Raw genomic sequence first — 25,887 nt, forward strand, 5'->3', positions numbered from 1 at the left:
TTTGATATCAAGGTGTTATTCCAGTCTTATAAAATTGCTGGGTAGCTTCTCATCCTTTTTTTTTTTTTTTTTTAAGACGGAGTCTCTCATTCTGTTGCCCAGGCTGGAGTGCGGTGGTACAATCTCAGCTCACTGCAACCTCCACCTCCCGGGTTCAAGCAATTCTCCTGCCTCAGCCTCCCGAGTAGCTGGGATTACAGGCATGCGCCACTACGCCCAGCTAATTTTTATATTTTTAGTAGAGACAAGGTTTCACCATGTCGGCCAGGTTGGTCTCGAACTCCTGACCTCAAGTGATCCACCCACCTTAGCCTCCCAAAGTGCTGGGATTACAGACGTGAGCCACCATGCCCAGCCTGATCCTTTGAAATAGTTTGTATAATAAAGAGATTTTCTCATTCCTTAAAGGTTTGCTAAAACTAGTCTGTGATATCTCTGGGCCTGCTGTTTTTATAGGAGGATACTTTTGGGTACTAATTCAAATTCTTTAGTGGTGAATGTTTAGGTTTTCTACTCCTTATTGAGTCAATTTTGGTAATTTATATGTTTATATAAAAGCACTCATTAAGTACATTGATACAAAGTTGTTTTTGTTATTCTCTGAAGACTTCATCTCTGTTTCTAATTGTATCCTCACCTTTACTGCTGTAATACTATTTGTATCTTTTGTTCTCTTTTTTTTTTTTTTGAGATGGAGTTTCACTCTTGTTGCCCACGCTGGATCTCGGCTCACTGCAACCTTTGCCTCCCAGGTTCAAGTGATTCTCCTGCCTCCGCCTCCCGAGTAGCTGGAGTTATAGGTGCCCGCCAACTCACCTGACTAATTTTTTTGGATTTTTAGTAGAGACAGGATTTCACCATGTTGGCCAGGCTGGTCTCGAACTTCTGACCTCAGGTGATCCACCCGCCTCAGCCTCCCAAAGTGCTGGGATTACAGGCGTGAGCCACCGCACCTGGCCTGTTTGTATCTCTTCCTTGTTTTCCCTTATCAGTTTTAGCTGGAGGTTTATCGATCTTACTAGTCTTTTCAAAGACTAGTAAGATCTAGTAGGACTGAGTTTTTTCTTTTACCATCTCTATCCTTTATTATTTTTGCTTCCTATTTCACTAGTCTGTTCTTGCCTTTTTTATTTCCTTCCTTCTATTTTCTTCAGAGTTTTTCTACTACTCTTTTTCCAACTTCCTGACCTACATACTTACTCATTTAATCTTTTTTTAAAGTGCATTTAGAACTATACATCTCTCTCTAAATACCATTTTAACTGCAGCCCACACAATTTGATACATAGTATTTTCACTGTCATTTAGTTCTAAATATTTTGTCAGTTCTTTTGTGATTTCTTCTTTAGTCCATTACTTTTTAAAGTTTTTAACTTTCCAAATATGAGATTTTTTTCCCTCCAGTATTTTAATTGTTGATAATTTGTCTTATATTCAAGGAACATAATCTAAATGATATTATTTGAAATTTGTTGACTTTAATACATGGACTTTTACTTTTTGCCACTCCAAGTGAGCTTGAAAAAATGTATTTTTTTCTTTTGTTAAGAGCAGGAATACGTTAGCCACGATCAACTTTGTTAACTGTGTCGTTCAAGTCTTTCATAGCCTCACAATGTTTTGCCTGCTCGATCCACTGGTTTCTCAGCAATGTTGTCAAAATCTCCCCCTATAATTGCGTGTTTACTTCTCCTTCTATTTCTTTCAGTTTTGCTTTTTAAAATTCAAGACCGTGTTATTAAGTACAAGTTAATGACTGTTAAGATATTCTGGGTGAACAGAGCATGTTCACGGAACATCAGGGTGATGAAGAACAGAACGTGCCCTCTTTATTATTACGTAGGCCAAGGCCTCTGGGGGACCTAGAAAAAGGACTCTTTCCCTTCCCAGTTTCTGAACAAATTCAAAAGCAAACAAACAACAGAGTAAGGTGTTCGGAGTCAAAATCACTCCACCACGTGGGAGCACACAGCTTAGTGTGAAGATGAAACGGGTCTAACTAAATACCAGAATCAGCCCAACTTACCCACCCAGTCACAGGCAGTACGGGCCAGGGGCAAGCCCCTCCCATGGAGCTGCTCAGGTGAGACCTTACTGCACAGGAGACCACCCTCAGGGCAGCTCGGTCCAAGAGGAAAAGGGGGAAGGAACACACAGCTACACAGGTGAGTTCCTGCTCCCAAACATGCCCATCAGGGAGGGCGAAGAGAGCCCGGGTGTTACACCAAAGTATTCCCTCTAGCCACAGGAAACATCAGGAGTGGGGAAGAAGTACTCCAGGTTACAAAGGAGTACATTATCCCCAGTCTTTTTGTCCTGAAATTCTATTTTGTCTGATATTACTATTGCTATGCCAACTTTCATGGTACTTTCCCAGCGTATCTTTTTCCATTCCTTTATTTTAAATCTTTCCACACCATTTTTCTTTAGGTATGTCTCTTATAAGCAGAATATAGCTATATTTTTAATTCAATCTGATAGGCTGGTATTGTAATAGGCTAATTTAATCTATTTATACTTGTTGCAATTACTATCATATTTGAAACTTTTTCTTTTTTTTTTTTTTTTGAGACGCAGTCTTGCTCTGTCACCCAGGCTGGAGTATAGTGGTGTGATTTCGGCTCACTGCAACCTCGACCTCCCAGGTTCAAGTGATTCTCCTGCCTCAGCCTCCTGAGTAGCTGGGATTACAGTCACACGCCACCATGCACAGCTAATTTTTTGTATTTTCAGTAGAAATGGGGTTTCGCCATGTTGACCAGGGTAGTCTCAAACTCCTGACCTGAGGTGATCCACCCACCTTGGCTTCCCAAAGTGCTGGGATTACAGGCGTGAGCCACCATGGCTGGCCTGAAATTATTTCTAAACCATCATTTTATATTTTCTGTTCCCTGTGTTTTCTTTCCTTTTTTTCTCTTCCTTTCCTACCTTCAATTGATTTTTTGTTTTTTGCTTTCTTTTCGTTAATCCTCTTTTTACCTCCTACTAATTTTGCCATAGACTGTATTTCTGTATCTTCCAATACACCTATTTACATTTTTTTCATCAAACTCTAAGATTGTATTCTCTCTCCTGAGGGGCATAAATAAGCAACAACAGAGTATGCTTTTATCTACTGAACATTTTTTCCTTCCCATTGTCCTTGCTACTTTTGTTTATAAATTTAGTTCAAGCCTCCTTTTAAACATGCAGAAAAAAACCAATTTTTACCATCAGTAATTAAATTTATCAACATACTTTATCTATTTCTTGTCACTTTCTAATTAAATCTTTTCTGGTTTTTTTTCTTTTCTTTTGACTGAAGTGTATCCTTCAGTAATTCTTTCAGAAAGAGCCCGAGTGGGACACTCCCTTCACTTTTTTATGTCTGAAAGCAGCTTTTTTTTTGGTTTTTTTTTTTTGTTTTTTCTTGAGATGGAGTTTTGCTCTGTCGCCCATGCCGGAGTGCAGTAGTGCAATGGCTCACTGCAAGCTCCGCCTCCCGGGTTCACGCCATTCTCCTGCCTCAGCCTCTCCGAGTAGCTGGGACTACAGGCGCCCGCCACTGCACCCAGCTAATTTTTTGTATTTTTAGTAGAGACGGGGTTTCACCGTGGTCTCGATCTCCCGATCTCGTGATCCGCCCGCCTCGGCCTCCCAAAGTGCTGGGATTACAAGCGTGAGCCACCGCGCCCGGCATTTTTTGTATTTTTAGTAGAGATGGGGTTTCACCGTGGTCTCGATCTCCTGACCTCGTGATCCGCCTGCCTCAGCCTCCCAAAGTGCTGGGATTATAAGCGTGAGCCACTGCGCCCGGCCAGCAGTTTTATTTTGTCTTTGGCTTTTCTAGGTATAGAATTTTAGGTTAAGGGTTATTTTCCGTCTTTCTTTTTTTAAACACTTGAAAGATACTGCCCGATTGTCTTTAACAACTATCATGGATAGGGAGAAATCTATTTTCAGCCTAGTTCTCATTAGATCATAGATTATCTTGTCTGTATCCTCAGACAGGTTTTAAAATTCTTTTAAATTTTTAAAATCTTTTATTTCTGATGTTTCACTTCAGCATGTCTAGAAGTATTGTTTTGTTTTGTTTTTAAATCACTTTCAGCAGCATGGTGTGTGCTTTCTTCAATTCTGAAACATTCTCAGCTAATACTTTTTTGGATATTTGTTCACTAGTTTATTCTTTCCTTCTAGAACGTCTTTGTGACAAATGCTGGGGCCTCCCAGTCTATTGTCCACATATCTTCTTTTTCATATTCTTTATCTCTTGATCTGTGCTGTGTTCTGGAGGAATTCCTTGGGTCTATCTTCCAATTCATAAATTCATTATTTAAACAGACTAGATTTTATCCCATGTGTTAAGTTTATTTCTATAATTATTTCTTGAGTTCCAACAATTTTACTGTTTTTCTTTTGTTTGTTGAGACGGAGTCTTGCTCTTGTCGCCCACGCTGGATTGCAGTGGTGTGATCTTGGCTTACTACAATCTCCACCTCCCAGGTTCAAGCGATTCTCCTGCCTCAGCCTCCTGTGTAGCTGGGATTACAGGCACCCACCATGCCTGGCTGGTTTTTGTATTTTTAGTAGACACGGGGTTTCACCACATTGGCCAGCCTGGTCTCGAACTCCTGACCTCAGGTGATCCACCTGCCTTGGCCACCCAAAGTGCTGGGATTACAGGCGTGAGCCACCACGCCCGGCGCCAGAGTGATCATTCTACTGTGCAAATCTGATCATGACCTTCTCCCTTCAGTACCTCTCCTATGACTCTTAGGATAAAATCCGAGCTCCTAAACATCATTGGTACAGGATCTAGCCTTTTCTGACTTCTCTAGCATCATTTATCAACCCTACACACACTCAGACACACCCTCCACATTGCCTTCAGTTCTCCCTCATCACCTACGTCTCCCATCACCCCCACTAGCCTATAATGATCCATGTCCCTAAGAAGAAGATGAGTAAGACCGAGGACAGAAACAAGAATCTCTAAAATGCAGTGCATTTGGACAGAATGCCTTCTATGGGCAAGTAACAAGAACTCATTCCTCACAGTATCTCTACAACCAGACAAAGTCTGGCATATATTAAGCCTTGGGTAAACAAACACTGAATGAATTTCCTAATATTAACCATTCTGCATTGGTAAAATAACTCTTTCTTGGCTATAGTGAATTGCTCTTATTAGTCTATTTAGATTTGAGTTTCTGGGGCTGCTATTTTATTTAGAACATTGATTTCTATATTCATAAGGAATATTGGCCCCTACCTTTTTTTTTTTTGCATCTCATTTGACTGATTTTTTTTCAAAAAGATCTTTTTTTTTGTTTTTTTTTTGAGAAGGAATTTCACTCTTGTCACCCAGGCTGGAAGTGCAATGGCACAATCTCGGCTCACTGCGATTACAGGTGTGCACCACAATGCTCGGCTAATTTTTTTGTATTATTAGTAGAGACGGGGTTTCACCATGTTGGCCAGGCTGGTCCTGACCTCAGGTGATCCACTCGCCCTGGCTTCCCAAAGTGCTGGGATTACAGGCATGAGCCACTGCGCCCAGCCCATAAAGCTCTTTTAAGCATTATTAAATTAATTGAGAAGCTTTCCATATTTTTTTCGTTCCTCTTGAACAGTTTAAATAACATAAAATCTGGTCCTTTAAAGTTTAAAACACCTTCCTGCAAGACCATCTAGATCTAGAAACATTTGAAGAGAGAATTCTTTGAGAACTTTTTCAATTTCTTCCACAGTTACTGGTTTGTTCAGGTTTCTTTTTTACCTCATCTTAAGTTACGTTTGGCATACTTTCCTAGGAAGGCATCTGTTTCAAATAAAATTTCAAATAAAATTAGAAACAGAAGCAATTTAATAGCATGAGTTGAACACAGCATCCATTAGTAATCATTTAATCTTCTTCACATCTGTGGTCATGCATCTTTTTATGACTAATTTTGTATATTCTTATTTTCTCTTCTCATCTATATTCGACTAGCTAGTTACCTATCTTATTGCTTCTTCCAAAAGAAACCTAGGTTTATCAAGTCTCAAATTCTTTTTATTTCTAGTTTATTTATTTCTGCTTTAATCTTTGTGAATTCCTTCCTCTGGCTTTCTTTAGGTAACAATATTGACAAAAATAATAGCCACCATTACTGAGCAGCTGCAGTATGTAAGGTCCTCACTCACCAGGACACGTAAGCACGCAATAATTTAAAGGTACATGCTACTATCATCATTTCACAGATGAGGAAAATGAGACACGGAGAAGTTGCTAACAATAATAACAACCCGCAAATATTACTCTTATTTTTATTTTACTGTATTATTATTATTTTTATTTTTGTAAAGATGAGGTCCATTCTATTGTCCAGGCTGGTCTCGAACTCCTGTGACCCTCCTGCCTCAGCCTCCCAAAATGCTGGGATTAGAAGCATGAGCCAACACACCTGCCAGTTTTTTTCTTATTTAATAGGAAACCATTTATGGTAATGAATTTTCTTCTAAGTATTGTTTTGAATACAACCCATAGGTTTTATGTATAATATTATAAATGTCATTACTTTATAAATATTCCGTAACTGCAGCCCAAAAGCTACTTAAGAAAGTATTGGGATTGTTTACTTCTGAGTGGTTTAGTGGGTTTTTTAAATCATTATTTTGTTATTAATTGCTAGTTTTATCATCAAATTGTAAGTGAATACATCCAGCAGCGAGCTTGCTCTTTGAAATGTATTTAAATTTACTTCGTGGTTCAGAAGTTCCTAATTATAGCTGCTATCGATAATTACCTACAAGTAAGTTAGTTACATAGGTTGACTGATTGATTGATTGATTTAATTTATTTAAAAACAGGGTCTTGTTCTGTCACCCAGGCTGCAGTGCAGTGGCACAATCATGGCTCATTGTAGCCTCGACTTCCCAGGCTCAAGCAATCCTCCTGCCTCAGCCTCCTGAGTAGCTGGGACCACAGGTGTGTGCCACTTCACCCAGCTAATTTTTTTTTTTAAGAGATGGGTTCACCCTACGTTGCCCAGGCTGGTCTTGAACTCCTGGGCTCAAGTGATCCTCCTGCCTCAGCCTCCCAAAGTCCTAAGATTATAGGCATGAGCCACTGTGCCTAGCCAAGATTTTAAAAAATGGAATCTTAAATAACAGCCCAATTTAAAAAGAAGCAAAGCTTATAAACAGTTCATAGCAAATAAATAGAAGCGGTTGTTAAATATATAAAGAGATGTCCAACATGATTCATATTAAGATTATAAATTTGGGCCGGGCGCTGTGGCTCACACCTGTAATCCCAGCACTTTGGGAGGCCGAGGCGGGCGGATCACGAGGTCAGGAGATCGAGACCATCCTGAGTAAAACGGTGAAACCCCGTCTCTAGTAAAAATACAAAACATTAGCTGGGCGTGGTTGCAGGCGCCTGCAGTCCCAGCTACTCAGGAGGCTGAGGCAGGAGAATGGTGGGAACCTGGGAGGCGGAGCTTGCAGTGAGCCGAGATCGTGCCACTGCACTCCAGCCTGGGAGTGCAGAGCGAGACTTCGTCTCAAAGGAAAAAAAAAAAAGATTATAAATTTGAACAACACTAAATACTATTCTCATCTATCAGACTGGCAAAAATCCGAGTGTTTGACAATACATTCTACTGAAGAGGCTTTGGAATAAGAAGCACTTTGATACATTGCTGGTGAAAGTTCGAATTTATACAGCCCCTACAAAGGGCAATTTAACGTTATCTATCAAAATACAAATGTATTTATATTTTAACCTAGCTATCTCATCTGAGAAACTATCATAATCCATAAAAACTGAGTCTGCACAAGGCTATTCATTTAATCATTTTTGTGTTACCAAAATAGTGGCAATGGTCATTAACAAGGTACGTATTATTATTATTATTTTTGAGACAGAGTCTCGCTCTGTCGCCCGGGCTGAAGTGCAGTGGCGCCATCTCGGCTCACTGCAACCTCCATCTCCCGGGTTCAAGTGATTCTCCTGCCTCAGCCTCCCGAGTAGCTAGGGTTACAGGTGCACATCACCACGCCCAGCTAATTTTTATATTTTTAGTAGAGACAGGGTTTTGCCACGTTAGCCAGGCTGGTCTTGAACTCCTGACCTCAGGTGATCCATCTGCTTCGGCCTCCCAAAGTGCTGAGATTACAGGCGTGAGCCACCATGCCCGGCCCAGGGGATGTATTAAATAAATTATTTCACATCCATGCAATGGAATACTATCCAGCAGTAAAATAAATTAAGACATTCTCTATATGCTAATATGGAAAAATCTCTAAGATATATTGTTAAGAGAAGCAAGTTACAGAATTCTACAGAATACTGTGGAAATAAGGAAGGAAATAAGAATATATATTTTTAGGCTAGACGTGGTGACTCACGCCTGTAATCCCAGCACTTTGGGAGGCAGAGGCGGACGGATCACCTGATGTCAGGAGTTCGGGACAAGCCTGGCCAACACAGCGAAACCCCGTCTCCACTGAAAATACAAAAAAATTAGCCAGGCGTGGTGGCATGCGCCTATAGTCCCAGCTACTTGGGAGGCTGAGACAGGACAATCACTTGAACCTGGGAGGTGGAGGTTGCAATAAACCAAGATTGCACCACTGCACTCCATCCCGGGCAACAGAGCAAGACTCCATCTCAAAAAAAAAAAAAAAAAAAAAAAGAAAAAAGGAATATATACATTTACACATCTTTACATATCTTATTTATTTTGTGTGTGTGTGTGTGTGTGTGTGTGTGTGTGTGTGTGTTTCAAATGGTTGGGTTGGAGCCCGGAAGTCTAGGTTTTGGTTTTTGTTTGTTGGGTTTTTTTGTTTGTTTTTCCTTTGCTTTACTTTGTTTTAAAGATCCAAAATGATTCTGATGTAGCAGGTCCACAGAAAACCACTGATCTACTATGCAATCAATTTGTGTAAATATTCCAAAGGCAATTGAAAAGAAGCAAAATCTGTTAGAGGATCAAAGTCTGATAGTTAGATACAGAAACAGATATATAAATATATATATATATAAAAGCAATATATATATAAAGAAAAGTATGTATATAATTGATATTAATGAGATGAATAAATATAATTTCTAACTCTAGTATTGATATGTCAAGTGATGTGTGTTAAAAATCTACCATTACAATTATATTCTGTGAATTTTTCCATAATCATTACATACATGTGAACATATACATATACTGTTATAATATATACTATTGACAATATAAAATATCATTGATTTTACCTTTTATGAAAAGATGGATAATAGCCCTCTTTATCACACTGATTGCTTTTTTGCCTTAAATTCTACGTTTCTATATTAATATTGCCAATCCTGCTTTCTTTTTGTATTTGACTTTTCTAATTTTTTTCTTAACAATTTTCAAATATTCTGAGTTACTTTCTTTAATAAAATATAGATCAATTTGTGTAGGTTTTTTGGAGAGATGACCCAAACTGAGAATCTTTGTTGTTTAACAATCAAATTTAACTCATTTAGATTTATTATCATCGCATATGTACACACACTTCTATCATATTTATCTATTATTCCTTTATTTTCTTTTTCTACGTGTGTTTTCTTTGTCTTCTTTTACTATTTGGAATGCTTCCATTCTACTACTAGTAACTTTATATCTATGAAATACTAAATTTTCATCAAAGTACATCCAGTGATTAGTTTCCATTCATTGATTTTGTCTGGTAACGGGTGAGTCATTTTGATTTTCAGATTTAATCTTCAATAAGCTTAACAACATCAATTATCCATACATGTAATTCCTGCTCACTACCCTCCATATTCATCATCACCTCACTCATCATTTTAAAGTTGTGTTTCCTTTGAATTATGTGAGAGTTTCTTAAGCTTGTTCCCCATATTAATAACTGGATTTTCTACAAAGTAGATTCTGCTTTGTACTGCTTCATATACTATTTAAAATTCTTTTTGGCCATTTTTATTTTATTATCTCCCTAATTTAACCAGCAACTGTTTCCTCCCGTTCTGTTGGCTCACTCTATCTTTTCTTTCTTAGTGTGTATTTTTTCTAGAGGTTTGTGGAAAATTCAAAGTTAATAAATCTCTCAAATTCACCTGGCTTTCTGTAAAAGTAAATACTTTTCAAAACTCTGTTATTCTCTAACTAGTTTATGCTTCTTTAGAGGCAGAATCTCTTCTTTTACAAACCCATAAAATTTCATCTTCTTTATATCCAAACTTGAAACAGAAGAAATCTACACAGGCTTGTTGTCTCCAAACTGTGGGTAGATTCTTCTTGGCCACTCTCATGGCACACACAGGCTGTTAGAATACTTAGAACTTAGACTGGAGAGCTGCTTGTTATAAATTTGGGACATCAATTAAAAAATCCAGAAGCCTATGGGGAATGAGGAAGAAGTTTGGACAGTAGTCACTGCCAGCAGGGGAATTTCATCTCTGGATAATTTCTTCTTTGTGTTTGGCAAAGCTGCTAAACCATGGAGCCAGTTTTTATGTCTGGTTTCCAATTTGGCCTGGCAATCACTCCAAGTACATGATGTGACTGCCCAACTTCCGCGCTGGTGTACGGCTTCTCGTCACCACCCTACCCACTAGCTTTCTATCTGGGAGAGCCACATTGGAGCTTGCCCTTGGGCTTCCTGGGGCATTGATTTCAATGCTGTTGACCCACAACAACAAAAGTAATTCTATGTGGAAAGATTCCTGTCTATTCCAGGGCTCACTCTCACTCCTAAAGAGGACAGGACTCTTCCAGAATCTCCAACTTCATATATTCCCACGCGACATTGCTTTCTTGTTGTTGTTTTTTTTGTTGTTGCTGTTGTCATTGTTGTTGTTGAGACAGAGTCACCCAGGCTGGAGTGCAGTGGCACGATCCCGGCTCATTGCAACTCCGCTTCCCGGGTTCAGGTGATTCTCCTGCCTCAACCTCCTGAGTAGCTGGGACTACAGGCGCCCACCACCATGCCTGGCTAATTTTTTTTTTTTTTTTGTATTTTTAGTAGAGACAGGGTTTCACCATCTTAGCCAGGATGGTCTTGATCTCCTGACCTCGTGATCCATCCACCTTGACCTCCCAAAGTGCTGGGATTACAGGCGTGAGCCACCATGCCTGGCCACAACACTGCTTTCTAAGGAAGAGAAACTGGGGTTCAACTCTCAATATTCACCTACTTTTAGTCCTAACTGCCCCACAGATTACAAAACAAAAACAAAAAACCATCAAAGTACGTGTTGTGTGCCTGGCATCTTTCTTAGCTTCCAGCCCTGAAGCAGCATTTCCAGTCCTAATGTAGGAACAGTATTAGAAAAAGGGGGTTAGATCTTTGTATTCCGTTGTCATCTTATTCAAAAATCCTACCCAATCTTGGTCTGATTTGTATTAAGGTAGCAATTTTCTTCACAGAGGTTCAACTAGCTGGAAACCCTATTTGGAGATGGAGACCCAGGTATTAACCTCTCAGAAAATTGGCTCTTGCTATTTAATTGAGTCTTCTATGCCCTGCAAATGTGATTTCCAGCCAAGTGAACCTCTGTAGAGAAAATCGCTTCCTTTCTTGATAAGAAACAAACTAAGATTGGCTGGCTGCTGACAACATCCTGAAACCACGGACCCCCACCTTTCCCAAAGTGGGGTTATATGTCCTTATTCCCTCCAATATTTATCTCAAAATGTGGGCAGGAAAAAAAAATGTGATTGCTCTTTTCCAAATACCTATATGAATTTTCAATTAGACTCCACAAATAAGGATTGAGAGCCTGACAGGTTCACAGCATTCTGCTAAGCACCACCCCACCAGGGACAGAGATAAATAAGACACAGACTCCTTTGTGCCCCCATAGCAACCTGTGCATATTGCTAAAATCATACCCGTGACACACATTACATTCATGAAGCCATATGCCTTTCAGAGAACAGGGACCAAGTCTCAGCCATCATGGTATCTCTAACACCTATCGCAGTTCCTGGTACAGAGGAGGTTTTACAAAACATGTTAGCTAAACCAAACAGAAACCAGTTCCAGTTCCTGCCCTTGGGAAGGTCACAATCCAGAGAGAGGCGCCCTGGCTTCCGCTATAAATCCGTGCTTCTGTTGTGAACATCACTGCATCTCAGGGAACCCAGCCGTACAACAAACACACAGGGCGCTATCTTTCCTGGCGAGAGGTACACCCCAGGCAGCACTCTGGCGAACCCTCTCCCAGGACTCGGAGCTGCGTCTCAGCAGGATGACTCACACTGAACCATCCCTACTTTCCTTCCCGTATTCCTCTCAGAGCCATGGACTTGTAAGAAAGAGAGGCAGGAAGGGGTACAGTCTGGGTGACCTGGAGACCTGGATGCCCCTCTGACTGTCAGCTAACTGGTGGAGCACGTGGGTCTCCCCGCTAGGCAACTGCAGACAGCCCCACGATTCCAGCAGGCCTGTCCCCGCCAGCCAGCACACCCAGACCAGACTGAGTCCCATCCCAGCCCCCACACCACCGATGAGAGCCCTGCCTGGAAGAGAAGTGGCCTCAAGCAGCACAACAGCCCCACCTGAGGATGATCCGGAGGTACTCCTTCCCCTCTGCTTCCTCGCACTTGACGGACAGGATCAAGTTCCCCAGGCTGCTGCCAGTACAGTAAAAGTTTAGATGATCCTAAAAAGAGAAACTGAGTGTGAGCAGGAAGGAGGAAGAAACCTTCCAGATATGTTCCCCACAAACCACCTCCTTCACCAGGAGTGAGAGCCCCACAGCAACAAGGAAGAGAAGGATGCTGATGACAATGACGACATTAACAGGTACCGATGGCCAGATCCTCAGGAGGTGCCAGGCACCGTGCCAGGGGCTTAACACCCACTATCTCCTTCACTCCTGAACACAGCCGTATCCGGGAGAGAACATCATCCCCATTTCACAGATGGGAAAACCAATGGTCAGGGGGGTTGTCACTGCCCAGGATCACACGACAAGGAAGGGACAGATCCAGGGTCCAAACGTACATCTGTCTTGACTCTGAAGGGCAAGTTCTTGACCACAAGATACCGAGTCCACGTTCTCACTCCCAGGGGGCGGCCCTCACCAGTTCACACCATCTGGGGCAAGACAGCAAGAAGGAACCCTAGCACCTCCACCCAGGGGACCTGGGAGGTGTCCTGGGCCAGTGGGTCACTCCCCGGCTCGGGGAACACCAGCAAAAAACACAGCTCCCCAGACCTGCTGGATCAGAGTGAGGCCCTGGAATCTGCATGCTAACAAGACCCCAGGGCTCTGAGGCAGCCTCCCGTCATGTGAGACTCTGCAAAGCAGCCTCAGGCTACAGATTTCCGGAATCTGCCCTCAGTACATCAAGAATCTGTTAAGTCCGAAGGGCAGAATCTATTTTTTTACATGTAACTTTGTCACTTTTAAGCAATTCAGAGGCTCACAGACACTATGCAGTACAAGTACTCAGAGGACCTGCCTGAATGAGGACGGGAGAGATTTGCATTATTTAGATGGAAACAGAGACTTCTTGAGGTGTGAGAACATATTTTTCCTTGAACAGTCAAAACTCCACCCACTATCGTTCACCCCAAACACTACCCATTCCATCACCTCCTGAAACATTTGCGGGGGTGGTCCCCACAAGGACTCATGGCACTGGGCCTCCCTGACTGTTGCATGGCTCCCCTGCCCCGTCCCCTATCCCAGGACACAGCCCCTCAGACCTCTCCAACTAAGACGGCAGCAGGCAGCAGCGAAAGGACAGACCAGGAAGGAGGTAAGAGGCCAAGGAAAAGGGGGGCACTGGAGAGAGGACCTTGGGCCACTCTGCCCTCCCCCCACCCCCGGCAGCTCCTCTCTCCCAGGGCCCCCAGTCCCTCCCCTGCCCGCCCCCCCAACAGCTCCTCTCCCCCAGGGCCCCAACCCTTCCCCCCACCCCTGCCAGTTCCTCTCTCCCCCAGCCTCCCCTAGCCACTCCCCTTCACCCCCAGGCAGCTCCTCTCTCCCAGGGCCCCCAGCCTCTCCCCCAACCCCCGCCAGCTCCTCTCTCCCCCAGCCTCCCCCAGCTCCTCTCCTACAGCCTCCCCCAGCCCCTCCCCCACCCGACCCAAGCAGCTCCTCCCCCAGCCCCTCCCCCCACCCCCAGCAGCTCCTCCCCCAGCCCCTCCCCCCACGCCCAGCAGCTCCTCCCCCCAGCCTCACCTTCCCCAGGAAGTGCCTCCGGTAGGCCCTGGCTTCACCCTTGCACTCGAGCTTGTAGCCGAACGTGTTGGGGCTGAGGTTGTCCTCTTCCTCCTCCTCACAGATGCTGCTCCCCAGCGACGTTGGGGTGCCCACGTTCTCCGGGTCCTCGATCCAATAGCCCCCAAACTGTGGCAGGATGACCTGAGGGTACGGGCCTCCCTTCTCCACAACCTGAAGGCAGAGGGAGGGTCGTGCACTGCAGCTGACCCTGGGACCACAGGGGAGGGAGGGGGCCGGTGGCGGTGTCCCATCTGCACTGCTCCCAGGAGTGGGGCCTGGTACCCACTGGTACTTGAGGCCAAAGGTAGTGACATGAACCCCTCCTCCAAGCCCCACAACACCTCCAGCTTCACTGACCAACCCTGTAGCCCCAGGGCTGCAAAGCCTAGATGAGCACCCCCAACTTAACACATGGAGAAGCTGAGGTTACAAAGGCAAAGGACAGGAAGAGAGGTCCCAGGCCCAAGGTTCTCTCCCCTGGGGGGCTGGGCACAGGCCATCGCCATCATTTCCCCAGGGACAGGACCCAGAGCAGGCTGCAGAGCGGATGGGAGTGAGGGAAGGGCGCCTACCTCGTCAATGCTGGGGTATGGGATGTAGTCATCCTGCAAGACAAACCAGATGATACCACCATTAGTCCCGGCAGTGCCCATAAAGCCTGACCACTGTTTCCAGGTCTCGCAAGGGGGCTATGTCGTAGGGGGGCTTTGAGGGAGGAACATTCAATGGAAGAACAGCTCAGAGTCAGCTCTGGAATCTAACATCCCCCACGTTCTTCTCCAAACTGACAGAACCCAAACATAAACCCTGCCAGCTGACGATGCAGTGTCCGAAGGCGCTGAACTTCTCACCCCTCGTAATACCAGCTCCTCATCCTCGAACAGCTCATTCCGGAAAACGATCCCTAGTCTCCCCCAGCACCCCTTTCCAGGCAGGGAGACTGACCTCCAAGTGATAAGCGGCACCCCTGGGCTGGGAAATGGAACCTGAAGCTGAAAGCTGACTGCCCACTGGAGCCCGGGGCACAGAGCCTGACACCCTTACACACTGCACAGGGTAGGGAAGAGCTGGGCCCAACGGCCAAGCCGGAGGTCCCACCGAGGCCTCCACCCCCAGCCTGCTCTGAAGCTGCCCTAAGGCATCAAGCCAGGACCCCTCTGCTGCCCACCGTGCACTGGTCTAACAAGGCAGTCATGAAGCGGCCCGTGGTGCGAGTCAGAGTTAGACAGGTGTAAGAAGACCCCAGCACCCCAGCAGCCTCTCCTGCCTTCCTCTCGCCCTAGCCCCTCACCAGGGCCATCTGGCCACCCCTCACCCACCCAGCCCACCTTGTTCTTCTGGGGTCCCGGCTTCTGCTCTTCAAGCTTGATCCCCTATAGAAACAAGGAAAACAGGATCCACAGAAAAGCAAAGGTCAGAAGACAGGGCCAGATAAAGAGCACCTGGTGTCACAAGGGGTTAGTAACAAGAGCAGCAGCAAAAGCTGGCCCGTGCTGGGCCTGCACACATCACACCTGGCCATGGGCGGGCCTCACAGCAGCCTCGGGTGAGGCAACAGCGCCGCTGGGCTAACAGCACAGACTTGAGCCAGATCACTGGGGTTCAAATCCCAACACTGCCACCTATCAGCCTGATGACCTTGGCAGGTCACAGAAACCTCTCTGTGACTCAGTGTTCTCATCTGTAAAATGGGAATGATGATGGTATCAACTATGGTGGTGAAGGTTAAAGGTTAACAGTGGGTTGAGCACTTGGAACACTGACTGGTATATAATAAATGCTGTGGGTCATTATTATCATGAAGGAGGCGGTATTATCATTCAAAGCTTAAATATCTGTCTTGTCGGACACAGTGGCTCACGCTTGTAATCCCAGCACTTTGGGAGGCCAAGGCGGGCAGATCACCTGAGGTCAGGAGTTCAAGACCAGCCTGACCAACATGGAGAAATCCCGTCTCTACTAAAAATACAAAATTAGCCGGGCATGGTGGCGCATGCCTATAATACCAGCTACTCAGGAGGCTGAGGCAGGAGAAGTGCTTGAACCCGGGAGGCAGAGGTTGCAGTGAGCCGAGATCGTGCCATTGCACTTCAGCCTGGGCAACAAGAGCGAAACTCCATCTCAAATTAAAAAAAAATAAATAAATCCTTAAGGTCACAGAGCCAGTAAGGGAAGGGAACCATAGGAAGTCATGCTTGTTGGTGTCAGAGCCAGCGCTCTAGATCCCATGCCAACAGGCCTTCAGGGGACAGGCGGGAGGCCTGGTGCTGACCCTCACTCTGCTGCGAACTTACTATTTGTGACCCTTGACAAAGCGTAGCCTCTTGGAGCCCCCAGTGTCATCTGTAAAATGAGGATTAGACACTCACCTTTCATCTCACTAATGGAAGGATGACTGCAAGGATCAGATACGATGCCTGGGACTGGACTAAGGGAGTTTATCTACAGGTATCCGAAGAATTCACTTCTGGGGAGCAGTGCCCTGTCCAACAGTTTGTTTGTTTGTTTGTTTGTTTTTGAGACGGAGTCTGTCTCTATTGCCCAGGCTGGAGTGCAGTGGTATGATCTCGGCTCACTGCAACCTCCACCTCCCGGGTTCAAGCAATTCTCCTGCCTCCGCCTCCCCAGTAGCTGGGATTACAGGCATGTGCCACCACGCCCAGCTTATTTTTGTATTTTTAGTAGAGATGGGGTTTCACCGTGTTGGTCAGGCTGGTCTCGAACTCCTGACCTCAGGTGATCCACCTGCCTTGGCTTCCCAAAGTGCTGGGATTATAGGCGTGAGCCACTGCACCCAGCCTCTTCTTTTTTTTTTGAGATGGAGTTTCACTCTCGTTGCCCAGGCTGGAGTACAGTGGTGGGATCTCGGCTCACTGCAACCTCCACCTCCCGGGTTCAAATGATTCTCCTGCCTCAGCCTCCCAAGTAGCTGGGATTACAGGCATGTGCCACCATGCCCAGCTAGTTTTTTGCATTTTTAGTAGAGATGGGGTTTCACCATGTTGCCCAGGCTGGTCTTGAACTCCCGACCTCAGGTGATCCACCCGCCTCGGCCTCCCAAACTGCTGGGATTACAGGCGTGAGCCACTGTGCCTGGCCCCGGTCCAGCAGTTCTATCATTGAGTTCTGACTTAACGTGTTGTGCAGGAGGGGAACACGTGGTGTTTCCAAGACTATCTGAGAAAATCGGGTGACGGTACGAGACGGTGCACAAACTAGAAGAAACAGGTCCCCTCTGAAGCAGAAGGAGTCCAGAAGCAGCTTCTGCCTGGTCACAACACTAACGCACAGGGATTTTAACCTTCCCAAGCCAGCTCTCTCTGTGGTCTCCTTGGAAACTCACAGCACCTTTCCACCAGCAAGGATACTGGGGCCCCAGAAGGAGGCTGCTTGCCTAAGGTCGCACAGCCACTGAGTGGCAGGGCCTAGATTTGAAGCCAGGTCACCGGCTCACCAAGTGTGTGACGTACTCCACACTCTGTGGACAGCAGGGCTCCTGTTAACTGGGTGGATTGAGATGCAGCCTCTGCTGACTTCCCTGGGCTGGGTCACCTTGCAGCATTGTTCAGGAGGGCGTGGGAGGGCCCTTCCCACTGGACAGGCGCTCCTCTCACACACACACACACACAAAGCCACCTGGGTGGCCCTACAGACCCTGTCCCAGTTGGCACACTGGGCAGATGGCGGGTGGGGCAGTGAGGGCAGGAGTCTGTTTTGTTTGGCCTGCATTAGTCATCCCTGTCTGGGAACAGCCCTGAGGGCAGGAGAGCAAACTTCCTCCCATCCCCTCCGCCACACCACTCCCTCCCCTAATAACCTACCACAGAGCCACTGCACAGCACTGGGCCCTCTCTCCTCCATGTGCTATTTTGCTAGAGGTATTGTCTTTTTTTTTTTTTTTTTTTTTTTTTTTTGAGATGGAGTCTTGCTCTGTCATCCAGGCTGAATGCAGTGGCGCAATCTCCACTCACTGCAGCCTCCACCACCCGGGTTCAAGAGATTCCCCTGCCTCAGCCTCCCGAGTAGCTGGGATTACAGGCGTGTGCCATCACACCCAGCTAATTTTTCTATTTTTAGTAGAGACAGGGTTTCACCATGTTGGCCAGGCTGGTCTCGAACTCCTGACCTCAGGTGATCTGCCTGCCTCGACCTCCCAAAGTGCTGGGATGACAGGCGTGAGCCACCACGCCTGGCCACAATAGGTATTATCTTTATTTCCCCTTCTCCCCTCAATGAAGAAATTAAGGCTCAGAGGGGGAAACCGACTTGATTGAAGATAACTCAGCTAGAAAGCGTCAGGGTTAGAACCTGAACCCAGGACTGAAGGAATCCAAAGCTTCTGCCTTCTCCCAGTTCCTAGACTCTTGGGCTAGGAATCGGGAAACCTGGGTTCCAGTTTCAGCTCTTCACAACTAGCAAAGTGACCCGGGGTGCTTCACTGCTCTGAGGTTCCGTTTCCACAACTGCAAGATGAAGAGAGATGGGGCCCAGGCTCAAGGCCCACGCGGGCACTCCATGGCCAGCAGTGCCCCATATGTGAGCTTCTTACTAACAGTGAACCCTCTGAGGCTGGGCCCAGGGGGCACATGGTAGGGACTTAAACACCCAGAAATTTGGCTTTAACAGTCTCAACTGAAATGGAACAGGCACCCCACCCATGGGTATCAGCCACTGCAGAGACAGAGGGAGAATAAAACAAGACCCCTGCCCTAGAAAGCGCCCGATCTAGATGAACAGACAAGCCCTGCAGCCTCTACACAACAGGACACTCTGAGGCTGGTAAACTGGGGCTGAATGCTGTGCTCAGACAGACCCTGTGTGGGGGAAAGTTGTGGGAAGGGGACTCCAGCTGGGGGAGAAGGAAGAGAGGATCTGAGGGGCAACCGGAAAGAAGGCTGGGTGGGCTGCAAACCCCCTGCCAGCTTCCCAGAGTGCCAGGACCCCACTGACTAGAGGCGACAATCCCAGCTTTGCCCCAAGCAATGGAGCACTTGATTATATACCATCTCCCACCCCTCACTGTCAGGCACATGCCAGCCTGGTTTCCGAAGCTGATGATAATTTCCCTAAATGTGGAGATGAGTCTGTCGTCTACACGCTGCTGGGCGCGGAGGACGATTTTAATAACTTGCTCGGTGACACGGCCAGTGACAATACTTTCCCTTCAAACAGCGTCTCCCCTCCCTCCCCACCCTCAGGGACACCTGGCTGCTTGGCCCACATCTCAGGACTGCCATGGGCGCTATATTTGCCCCTCCTCCTAGGACTTCCAGACCATTATTGCAGAACCGTCCTCCCTTCAGCCTGGAGCGCCTACTTAGGGTAAATTCATGACAGAATGGCTGGACTCTGGCTCTGAAGCTACTTATGAGCCACGCACCCTTTGAGTGCTGCCTTTAATTGTTCTGTGCCTCAATTTTCTCATCTGTCCTATGGGGATAATCACAATAATAATATACCCATTTATGAAGGCCTTAGCAGGAAGAAATGACGCCTGTCAATCTCTGAGCCCATCGAAGTGCTTCAGCTACAGGTGTATTATAAGCATTGTCTTCCTACTCCTCCCGCCCATGTCAATGAACCCTTCTGGGCATCTGCACATACTCCCCAGGGCAGCAGCCTTACCTGGGAGCCCTGACCCTGGTGAGGAATAGCAAAGAACCCCTGAACCCACAACACACACCGACTTTTATGTAGTGTCTACCAAGTATTTACACCGATTATCTCATTTCACCCAACCACCATGTAAGGGGGTGCATTCATTCTTATTTATTTATGGAGGCTTAGGACAGGAAAGGAACTGGTGCAGGATTTGAACTCAGGCCGGCCTCCCACCCCACCCCTCTGCCTCCCTGTGCGAGATGACTCCTCCAAGAAGCAGCTAGTTCTTTCAGGCCTTCTTTCCGGCTCATTCCAGGAACAATGGACCCTTCAAACCCTCCTCCACATCCACAGTGCTTGTGGCCTCCCCAGCTGCCCTGCTGGGGAAGTTCTGCTTTTATCCTCCCTGTCCCTCCGTAGGTGTCTTCAAAGTGCTCTGTACCTCTCAACAGCGAAATGGCCTCAGGTTGTCTAGGCCAAGGGGATGCAATTGTCTCTTCTCTGCCCCTCCCTCCAGGGCACCCGGCTTCTGCCTGTGGGTTCTGCCTGGTCCCTACGCCACCCACATCTGGGGCTGGGCTTCTTTCCCCACCGCGGTAGGGGTACGTACTCACCTGCATTTTCTCCAGCATCTCAAAGAACTCCGACGACTGAAAGACAAAAGCAGGGGACAGAAAGACAGGGATCAGCCAGGAGGTCCACAGCGAAAGCCTCTTCCTCACCAACTATCAGAAGCTGAGCCTGGGGCTTCCCCAGGGACAAAATTCATTTGGATCAACAGAGAAGATAATTTGATTTTGCCTTTGCAGGGCTAGAGGCCCAAACACCCCATACAACAGGAGAGAGACTAAGGCACGCCTGGGCTGGCAAATGAATGGTGCTGGGGGAACAGACACTCAGCCTCTGTCGAGGAAAGGGGCCTGTGGGCCCCTGGGAAGAGCCACATTCCACAAACGCCTGTCAGCCTCGGGATCCGGCCTCCGGCAGGAGCCATATTTAGGATGTTTTCAACCCAACAATGGGGCCAAGGTGTCCAACACAAGCAGCGTTCCACACCCTGATACAGAAAACCAACCGGTGAAAGCAGGGTCGCTGTGGCCAGAGCAGCCAGGGAAGGAGGGGGAGGGCCTGCTGTGCCACCTCTGCCTCTGCCTGCCCGGTCCCCTGCCCGCAAGGCACCGCTTTGGGACCCTAAAGCTGGTGAAGCAAAGCCTGAACACCATTGAACCGAGGCTTCCAGGGGCCTAAAGGGTTTTTTTTTTCTTTTTTTCTTTTTTTTTTTTTTTTTTGAGACAGAGTCTCACTTTGTCACCCAGGCTGGAGTGTAGTGGCGCAATCTCGGCTCACTGCAACCTCCGCCTCCCGGGTTCACGCCATTCTCCTGCCTCAGCCTCCTGAGTAGCTGGGATTACAGGACCCACCACCATGCCCAGCTAATTTTTTTGTATTTTTAGTAGAGACGTGGTTTCACCATGTTGGCCAGGATGGTCTCGAACTCCTGACCTCAGGTGATCCGCCCACCTAAGCCTCCCAAAGTGCTGGGATTACAGGCGTGAGCCACCACGCCCAGCCTAGATGGGTTATTTTTAAAATCCCAGTTGTACTTGTCCAAACCTTTGACCTACTTTGGTGCCACCCTTGTGTATTCAGGAAAAACAAAAAGGAGAAAAGGGAAGCGGAATGGAAGTGTGAGGGGCTGGCAGCTCTACCCCAACAAAACACACAGAGGCCACCCACTTCCCATCCCCTGAAAACAGCTACCCCTCCTCAGACTAATGTCACTGCCCACATCTGGGCACCGGGAAGCCGGGAGGTAATGAGTGCTCAGAACAGACAGTCCCCAGTGAAGACGAGAGAAAAGAAAGCAGGGATGAGGAACAGTGCGTGTGTCCTCGGTTCTTCTTCAGGCAGAGGTGGGGCCTCCAGGCACTCTTCCTGCCTCTGCAGGCACCCGTGGGCCAGAACCACCAGGAGCTCCCACTGCTCCCAGAATTCCCAGAACCGCCCTGGGAAGGAGCCTGGTGAAGTCCCTGGAGAGACCCAGCCCTGCTGTTGACTCCAGACAACCTCTGTCAGGCCAAAGCCAGCGTGTCAAAGGCAAAAAGCTCTGACCTATCAGCAGTTCAGATCTGGCATCTAGAAACCCCACGTATGAATGTACAGGGGTGGGCTTAGGGCACCCACGTCCAACTCCCTCGACCAGAAGTGAGCCGTCAAACATCCAAATGCCAAACCTCCTCTTCCAACTTGCTCAGGTGCACATGCAGCACCCACGCGGGGCATTCTTCCCATCTCCAGGCTTAGGAGACCAGGATTACCAGACGTAAAGAGCTTATACCAATCAATACGGATAGAAAGATGAACAGGAGGAGGATAATGCCACAGAAACAATCAACATGTTAAATACACAGACCTCTGACCCCCGATTCCACGTCTAACAATCCATCCTCTAATACACTTGCGATGTACACAGACAGGCTCAAATGTTCACTGCAGCATCATCTCTAACAGTAAAAAATAAAAACAACTTAAATGTCTGTAGAAAATTGGTTAAAAGAGGTGGGGCGCGGTGGCTCACGCCTGTAATCCCAGCACTTTGGGAGGCCGAGGTGGGTGGATCACCTGAGGTCGGGAGTTCAAGACCGGCCTCAACATGGAGAAACCCCGTCTCTGCTAAAAATACAAAAAAAAAATTAGCTGGGCGTGGTGGTGTATGCCTGTAATCCCAGCTACTCAGGAGGCTGAGGCAGGAGAATTGCTTGAACCTGGGAGGCGAAGGTTGCGGTGAGCCGAGATCGCGCCATTGCACTCCAGCCTGGGCAACAAGAGCGAAACTCAGTCTCAAAAAAAAAAAAAAAAAAAAAAAAATTGGTTAAAAGAAGCTACACTCACAGAATAAAATACAAATACTATAAACTATAGGTCAATAAATTAGATAACTTCGATAAAATGAACAAATTCCTAGAAAAACATAACCTATCACAACTGACTAAGTAAGAAATAGAAAACTAAAGACATATAACAAATAAAAAGATCAAATTAATGATCAAAAAAACGACGCACAAAGAAAAGCCCAGACCCAGGTGGCTTCATTTGTAAATTCTACCAAACGTTTAAAGAAAAGTTAATACGAATTCCTCATACTTACTCTCAAGAAAGTCAAAAGAAAGCCCGCAGAATGCTAGAAAATATTTGCAAATCGTGTATCTGATAAAGGACGTGTCTCTACAAAAAGAAACTCTTACAACTCAGTAAGAAAAAGACAGCTCAATTTAAAAATGGGCAAAGGATCTAAATACACATATCCCCAAAGAAGACATACAAAGGAACAATAAGTACATAAAAAGACACTCAAGCCATTAATCATGAGGAAATGCAAATCAAAACCACAGTGAGATACCACTCGTACCACTAACACAGCTATGACCAAAAAACAGAATATCACAGGTGTGAGCAAGGATGTGGAGAAATCAGATCCCTCATCTATTGCTGGTAGGAATGTCAAACAGCACAGCCATTGTGGAAAATCATCTGGCCATTCCCTAAAACGTTCAAGGAATTATGACCACACGACTCAGCAATTCGACCCCTAGGAATATACACAAAAGAATTGTAAGCAGGTACTCAAGCAAATACTTGTACACAAACATTCACAACTGCAGTATTCATTCTTGCCAAACGGTGGGTACAACCCAAATGTCCATCAACTGACGAATAAACAAAATGTGCTATATCCATACGATGGAATAATATTCAGCCATTAAAAATAATGTACTGACACATGCCACAACACTGCTGACCCTTGAATGCATTACACCAGATGAAAAAAGGTAGGGATACGGCCGGGTGCGGTGGCTCACGCCTGTAATCCCAGCACTTTGGGAGGCCGAGGAGGGCGGATCACGAGGTCAGGAATTCAAGACCAGCCTAGCCAACATGGTGAAACCCCGTCTCTACTAAAAATACAAAAATTAGCTGGGCATGGTGGCGGGTGCCTGTAATCCGAGCTACTTGGGAGGCTGAGGCAGGAGAATCACTTGAACCTGGGAGGCGGAGGTTGCAGTGAGCAGAGATCACACCATTGCACTCCAGCCTGGACAACAGAGCAAGACTGCCTCTCAGTAAATAAGTAAAATAAATAAATAAATAAATAAGTACTGATGTGTGAACCGAATGGATGACAAATTCCCTCACTACAGGAGGAGGGATAGCAAAGCAGTTAAGAACCTGCCTCTGTACCCACATGAACCAGCAGTGCCACCCCTAGACACCTACACACGAGAATGGAAAATACGCGTCCACACAAAAACTCTTACATGAGGCCGGGCGCGGTGGCTCACGCCTGTAATCCCAGCACTTTGGGAGGCCAAGGCGGGCAGATCACAAAGTCAGGAGATCGAGACCATCCTGGCTAACACGGTGAAACCCCGTCTCTACTAAAAATACAAAAATTAGCCAGGCGTGGTGGCGGGTGCCTGTAGTCCCAGCTACTCGGGAGGCTGAGGCAGGAGAATGGCATGACCCTGGGAGGTGGAGCTTGCAGCGAGCCGAGATTGTGCCACTGCACTCCAGCCTGGGCGACAAAGTGAGACTCCATCTCAAAAAAATAAAAAAAAGACAAAAGTCAGAGATAAAGGACCGTGATTCCATTTTTATCAAATGTCCAGAGTATGTAACCTCACAGAGACAGAAGGAAGATTAGAGGTTGCTTATGCTGAGGGGGATGGGGGATTGGAAGGTGATAGCTAAAAGGTACGAATTTCGTTTCAAAGCAATAAAAAGGTTCTAAAACTGATTATGATGGTGGTTACACAGCTCCGTGAATGCCACCAAAAACCACTGAATTGTACGCTTTATTTTTTATTTTTTGAAATGGAGTTTTGCTCTTTTCACCCAGGCTGGAGTGCAATGACGCGATGTCAGCTCACTGCAACTTCCACCTCCTGGGTTCAAGCGATTCTCCTGCCTCAGCCCCCAGAGTATAACTGGGATTACAGGCATACGCCCCTACGCCCGGCTAATTTTTGTATTTTTGGTAGAGACGGGGTTTCACCATGTTGGCCAGGCTGGTCTTGAACTCCTGACCTCAGATGATCTGCCTGCCTCGGCCTCCCAAAGTGCTGGGATTAAAGGTGTGAGCCACCACACCTGGCCAAATTGTACACTTTAAATGGGTGACTTTATGATATGTAAATTATATCTCAACAAAGCTGTTCAAAAAAACTATACAATCATTCAAAAACACGCAACAGATTCGTGTTGCTTACATATGACACTCTCCAAGATATATTAAGTTGAGGGGTGGAGGAAATCAGAGACAATACATTGAATATAATCCCAATTTTATAAAAACAGCCAGCCACAGTGGTTCACACCTGTAATCCTAGCTACGCAGGAGGCTGAGGCAGGAGGGTCGCTAGAGTCCAGGAGTTCAAAGCTGCAGTGAGCTATGATCATGACACTGTACCCTACCTTGGGTGACACAGTGAGGCTCCATCTCTTAAAAAAAAAAAAAAGATACCGTAAGTCTACCTCTATTATGTATGCATATAAATTCACAGAAAATGATCTGAAGGACTATATCTCAAACTATCCAAAAGCCATTGTGTCAATAAATGAGGGGTCTGGCGCGGTGGCTCACACCTGTAGTCCCAGCACTTTGGGAGGCTGAAGCGGGCGGATCACGTGAGCCCAGGAGTTCGAGACCAGCCTGGCCAACATAGTGAAACCCCGTCTCTACTAAAAATACAAAAATTAGCCGGGTATGGTGGTGCATACCTGTAATCCCAGCTACTCGGGAGGCTGAGGCATGAGAATCACTTGAACCCAAGAGGCGGAGGCTGCAGTGAGCCGAGATCCCACCACTGCACTCCAGCCTGAGTGACAAAGTGAGGCTGTCTCAAAAGAAAAAAAAAAAGCAGAAAAATTGTGCAAAGGACATGAACAAATGATTAAAGGACACACACAAAATGACCGATGAACACATGGAAACAAGCCCAACCTCTCTAGTTATGAAAGAAATTAAGATGACAGTAAGATAACATCTTTCACGATCAGATCAACCAGTGTCGGCAAGGATA

General features: G+C 46.4%; 1 protein-coding gene and 1 long non-coding RNA gene across 7 annotated transcripts in view; one reads left to right on the forward strand and one right to left on the reverse strand.

Annotated features, from left to right (window-relative positions):
- The window catches only part of RAP1GAP2 (RAP1 GTPase activating protein 2), a 267,223-nt gene that overhangs the window by 57,037 nt on the left and 184,299 nt on the right, over positions 1-25,887 (reverse strand). For all 6 annotated transcript variants that reach the window (XM_030799615.1, XM_030799613.1, XM_030799614.1 and 3 more), the window contains 5 exons: positions 20,422-20,457; positions 15,535-15,579; positions 14,779-14,811; positions 14,165-14,377; positions 12,531-12,634 (listed from right to left, as the gene is read on the reverse strand). In XM_030799615.1, the coding sequence (XP_030655475.1) occupies positions 12,531-12,634; positions 14,165-14,377; positions 14,779-14,811; positions 15,535-15,579; positions 20,422-20,457 (431 nt within the window). The remainder of the gene's footprint in view (positions 1-12,530; positions 12,635-14,164; positions 14,378-14,778; positions 14,812-15,534; positions 15,580-20,421; positions 20,458-25,887) is intronic.
- Positions 12,299-16,000, forward strand: LOC115831466. The gene is made up of 3 exons (XR_004026954.1): positions 12,299-13,739; positions 14,268-14,353; positions 14,998-16,000. It is a non-coding gene; the product is annotated as an uncharacterized LOC115831466 (long non-coding RNA).

Source organism: Nomascus leucogenys, chromosome 19 (genome assembly GCF_006542625.1).
Source record: "Nomascus leucogenys isolate Asia chromosome 19, Asia_NLE_v1, whole genome shotgun sequence".
Lineage (NCBI taxonomy): Eukaryota > Metazoa > Chordata > Mammalia > Primates > Hylobatidae > Nomascus > Nomascus leucogenys.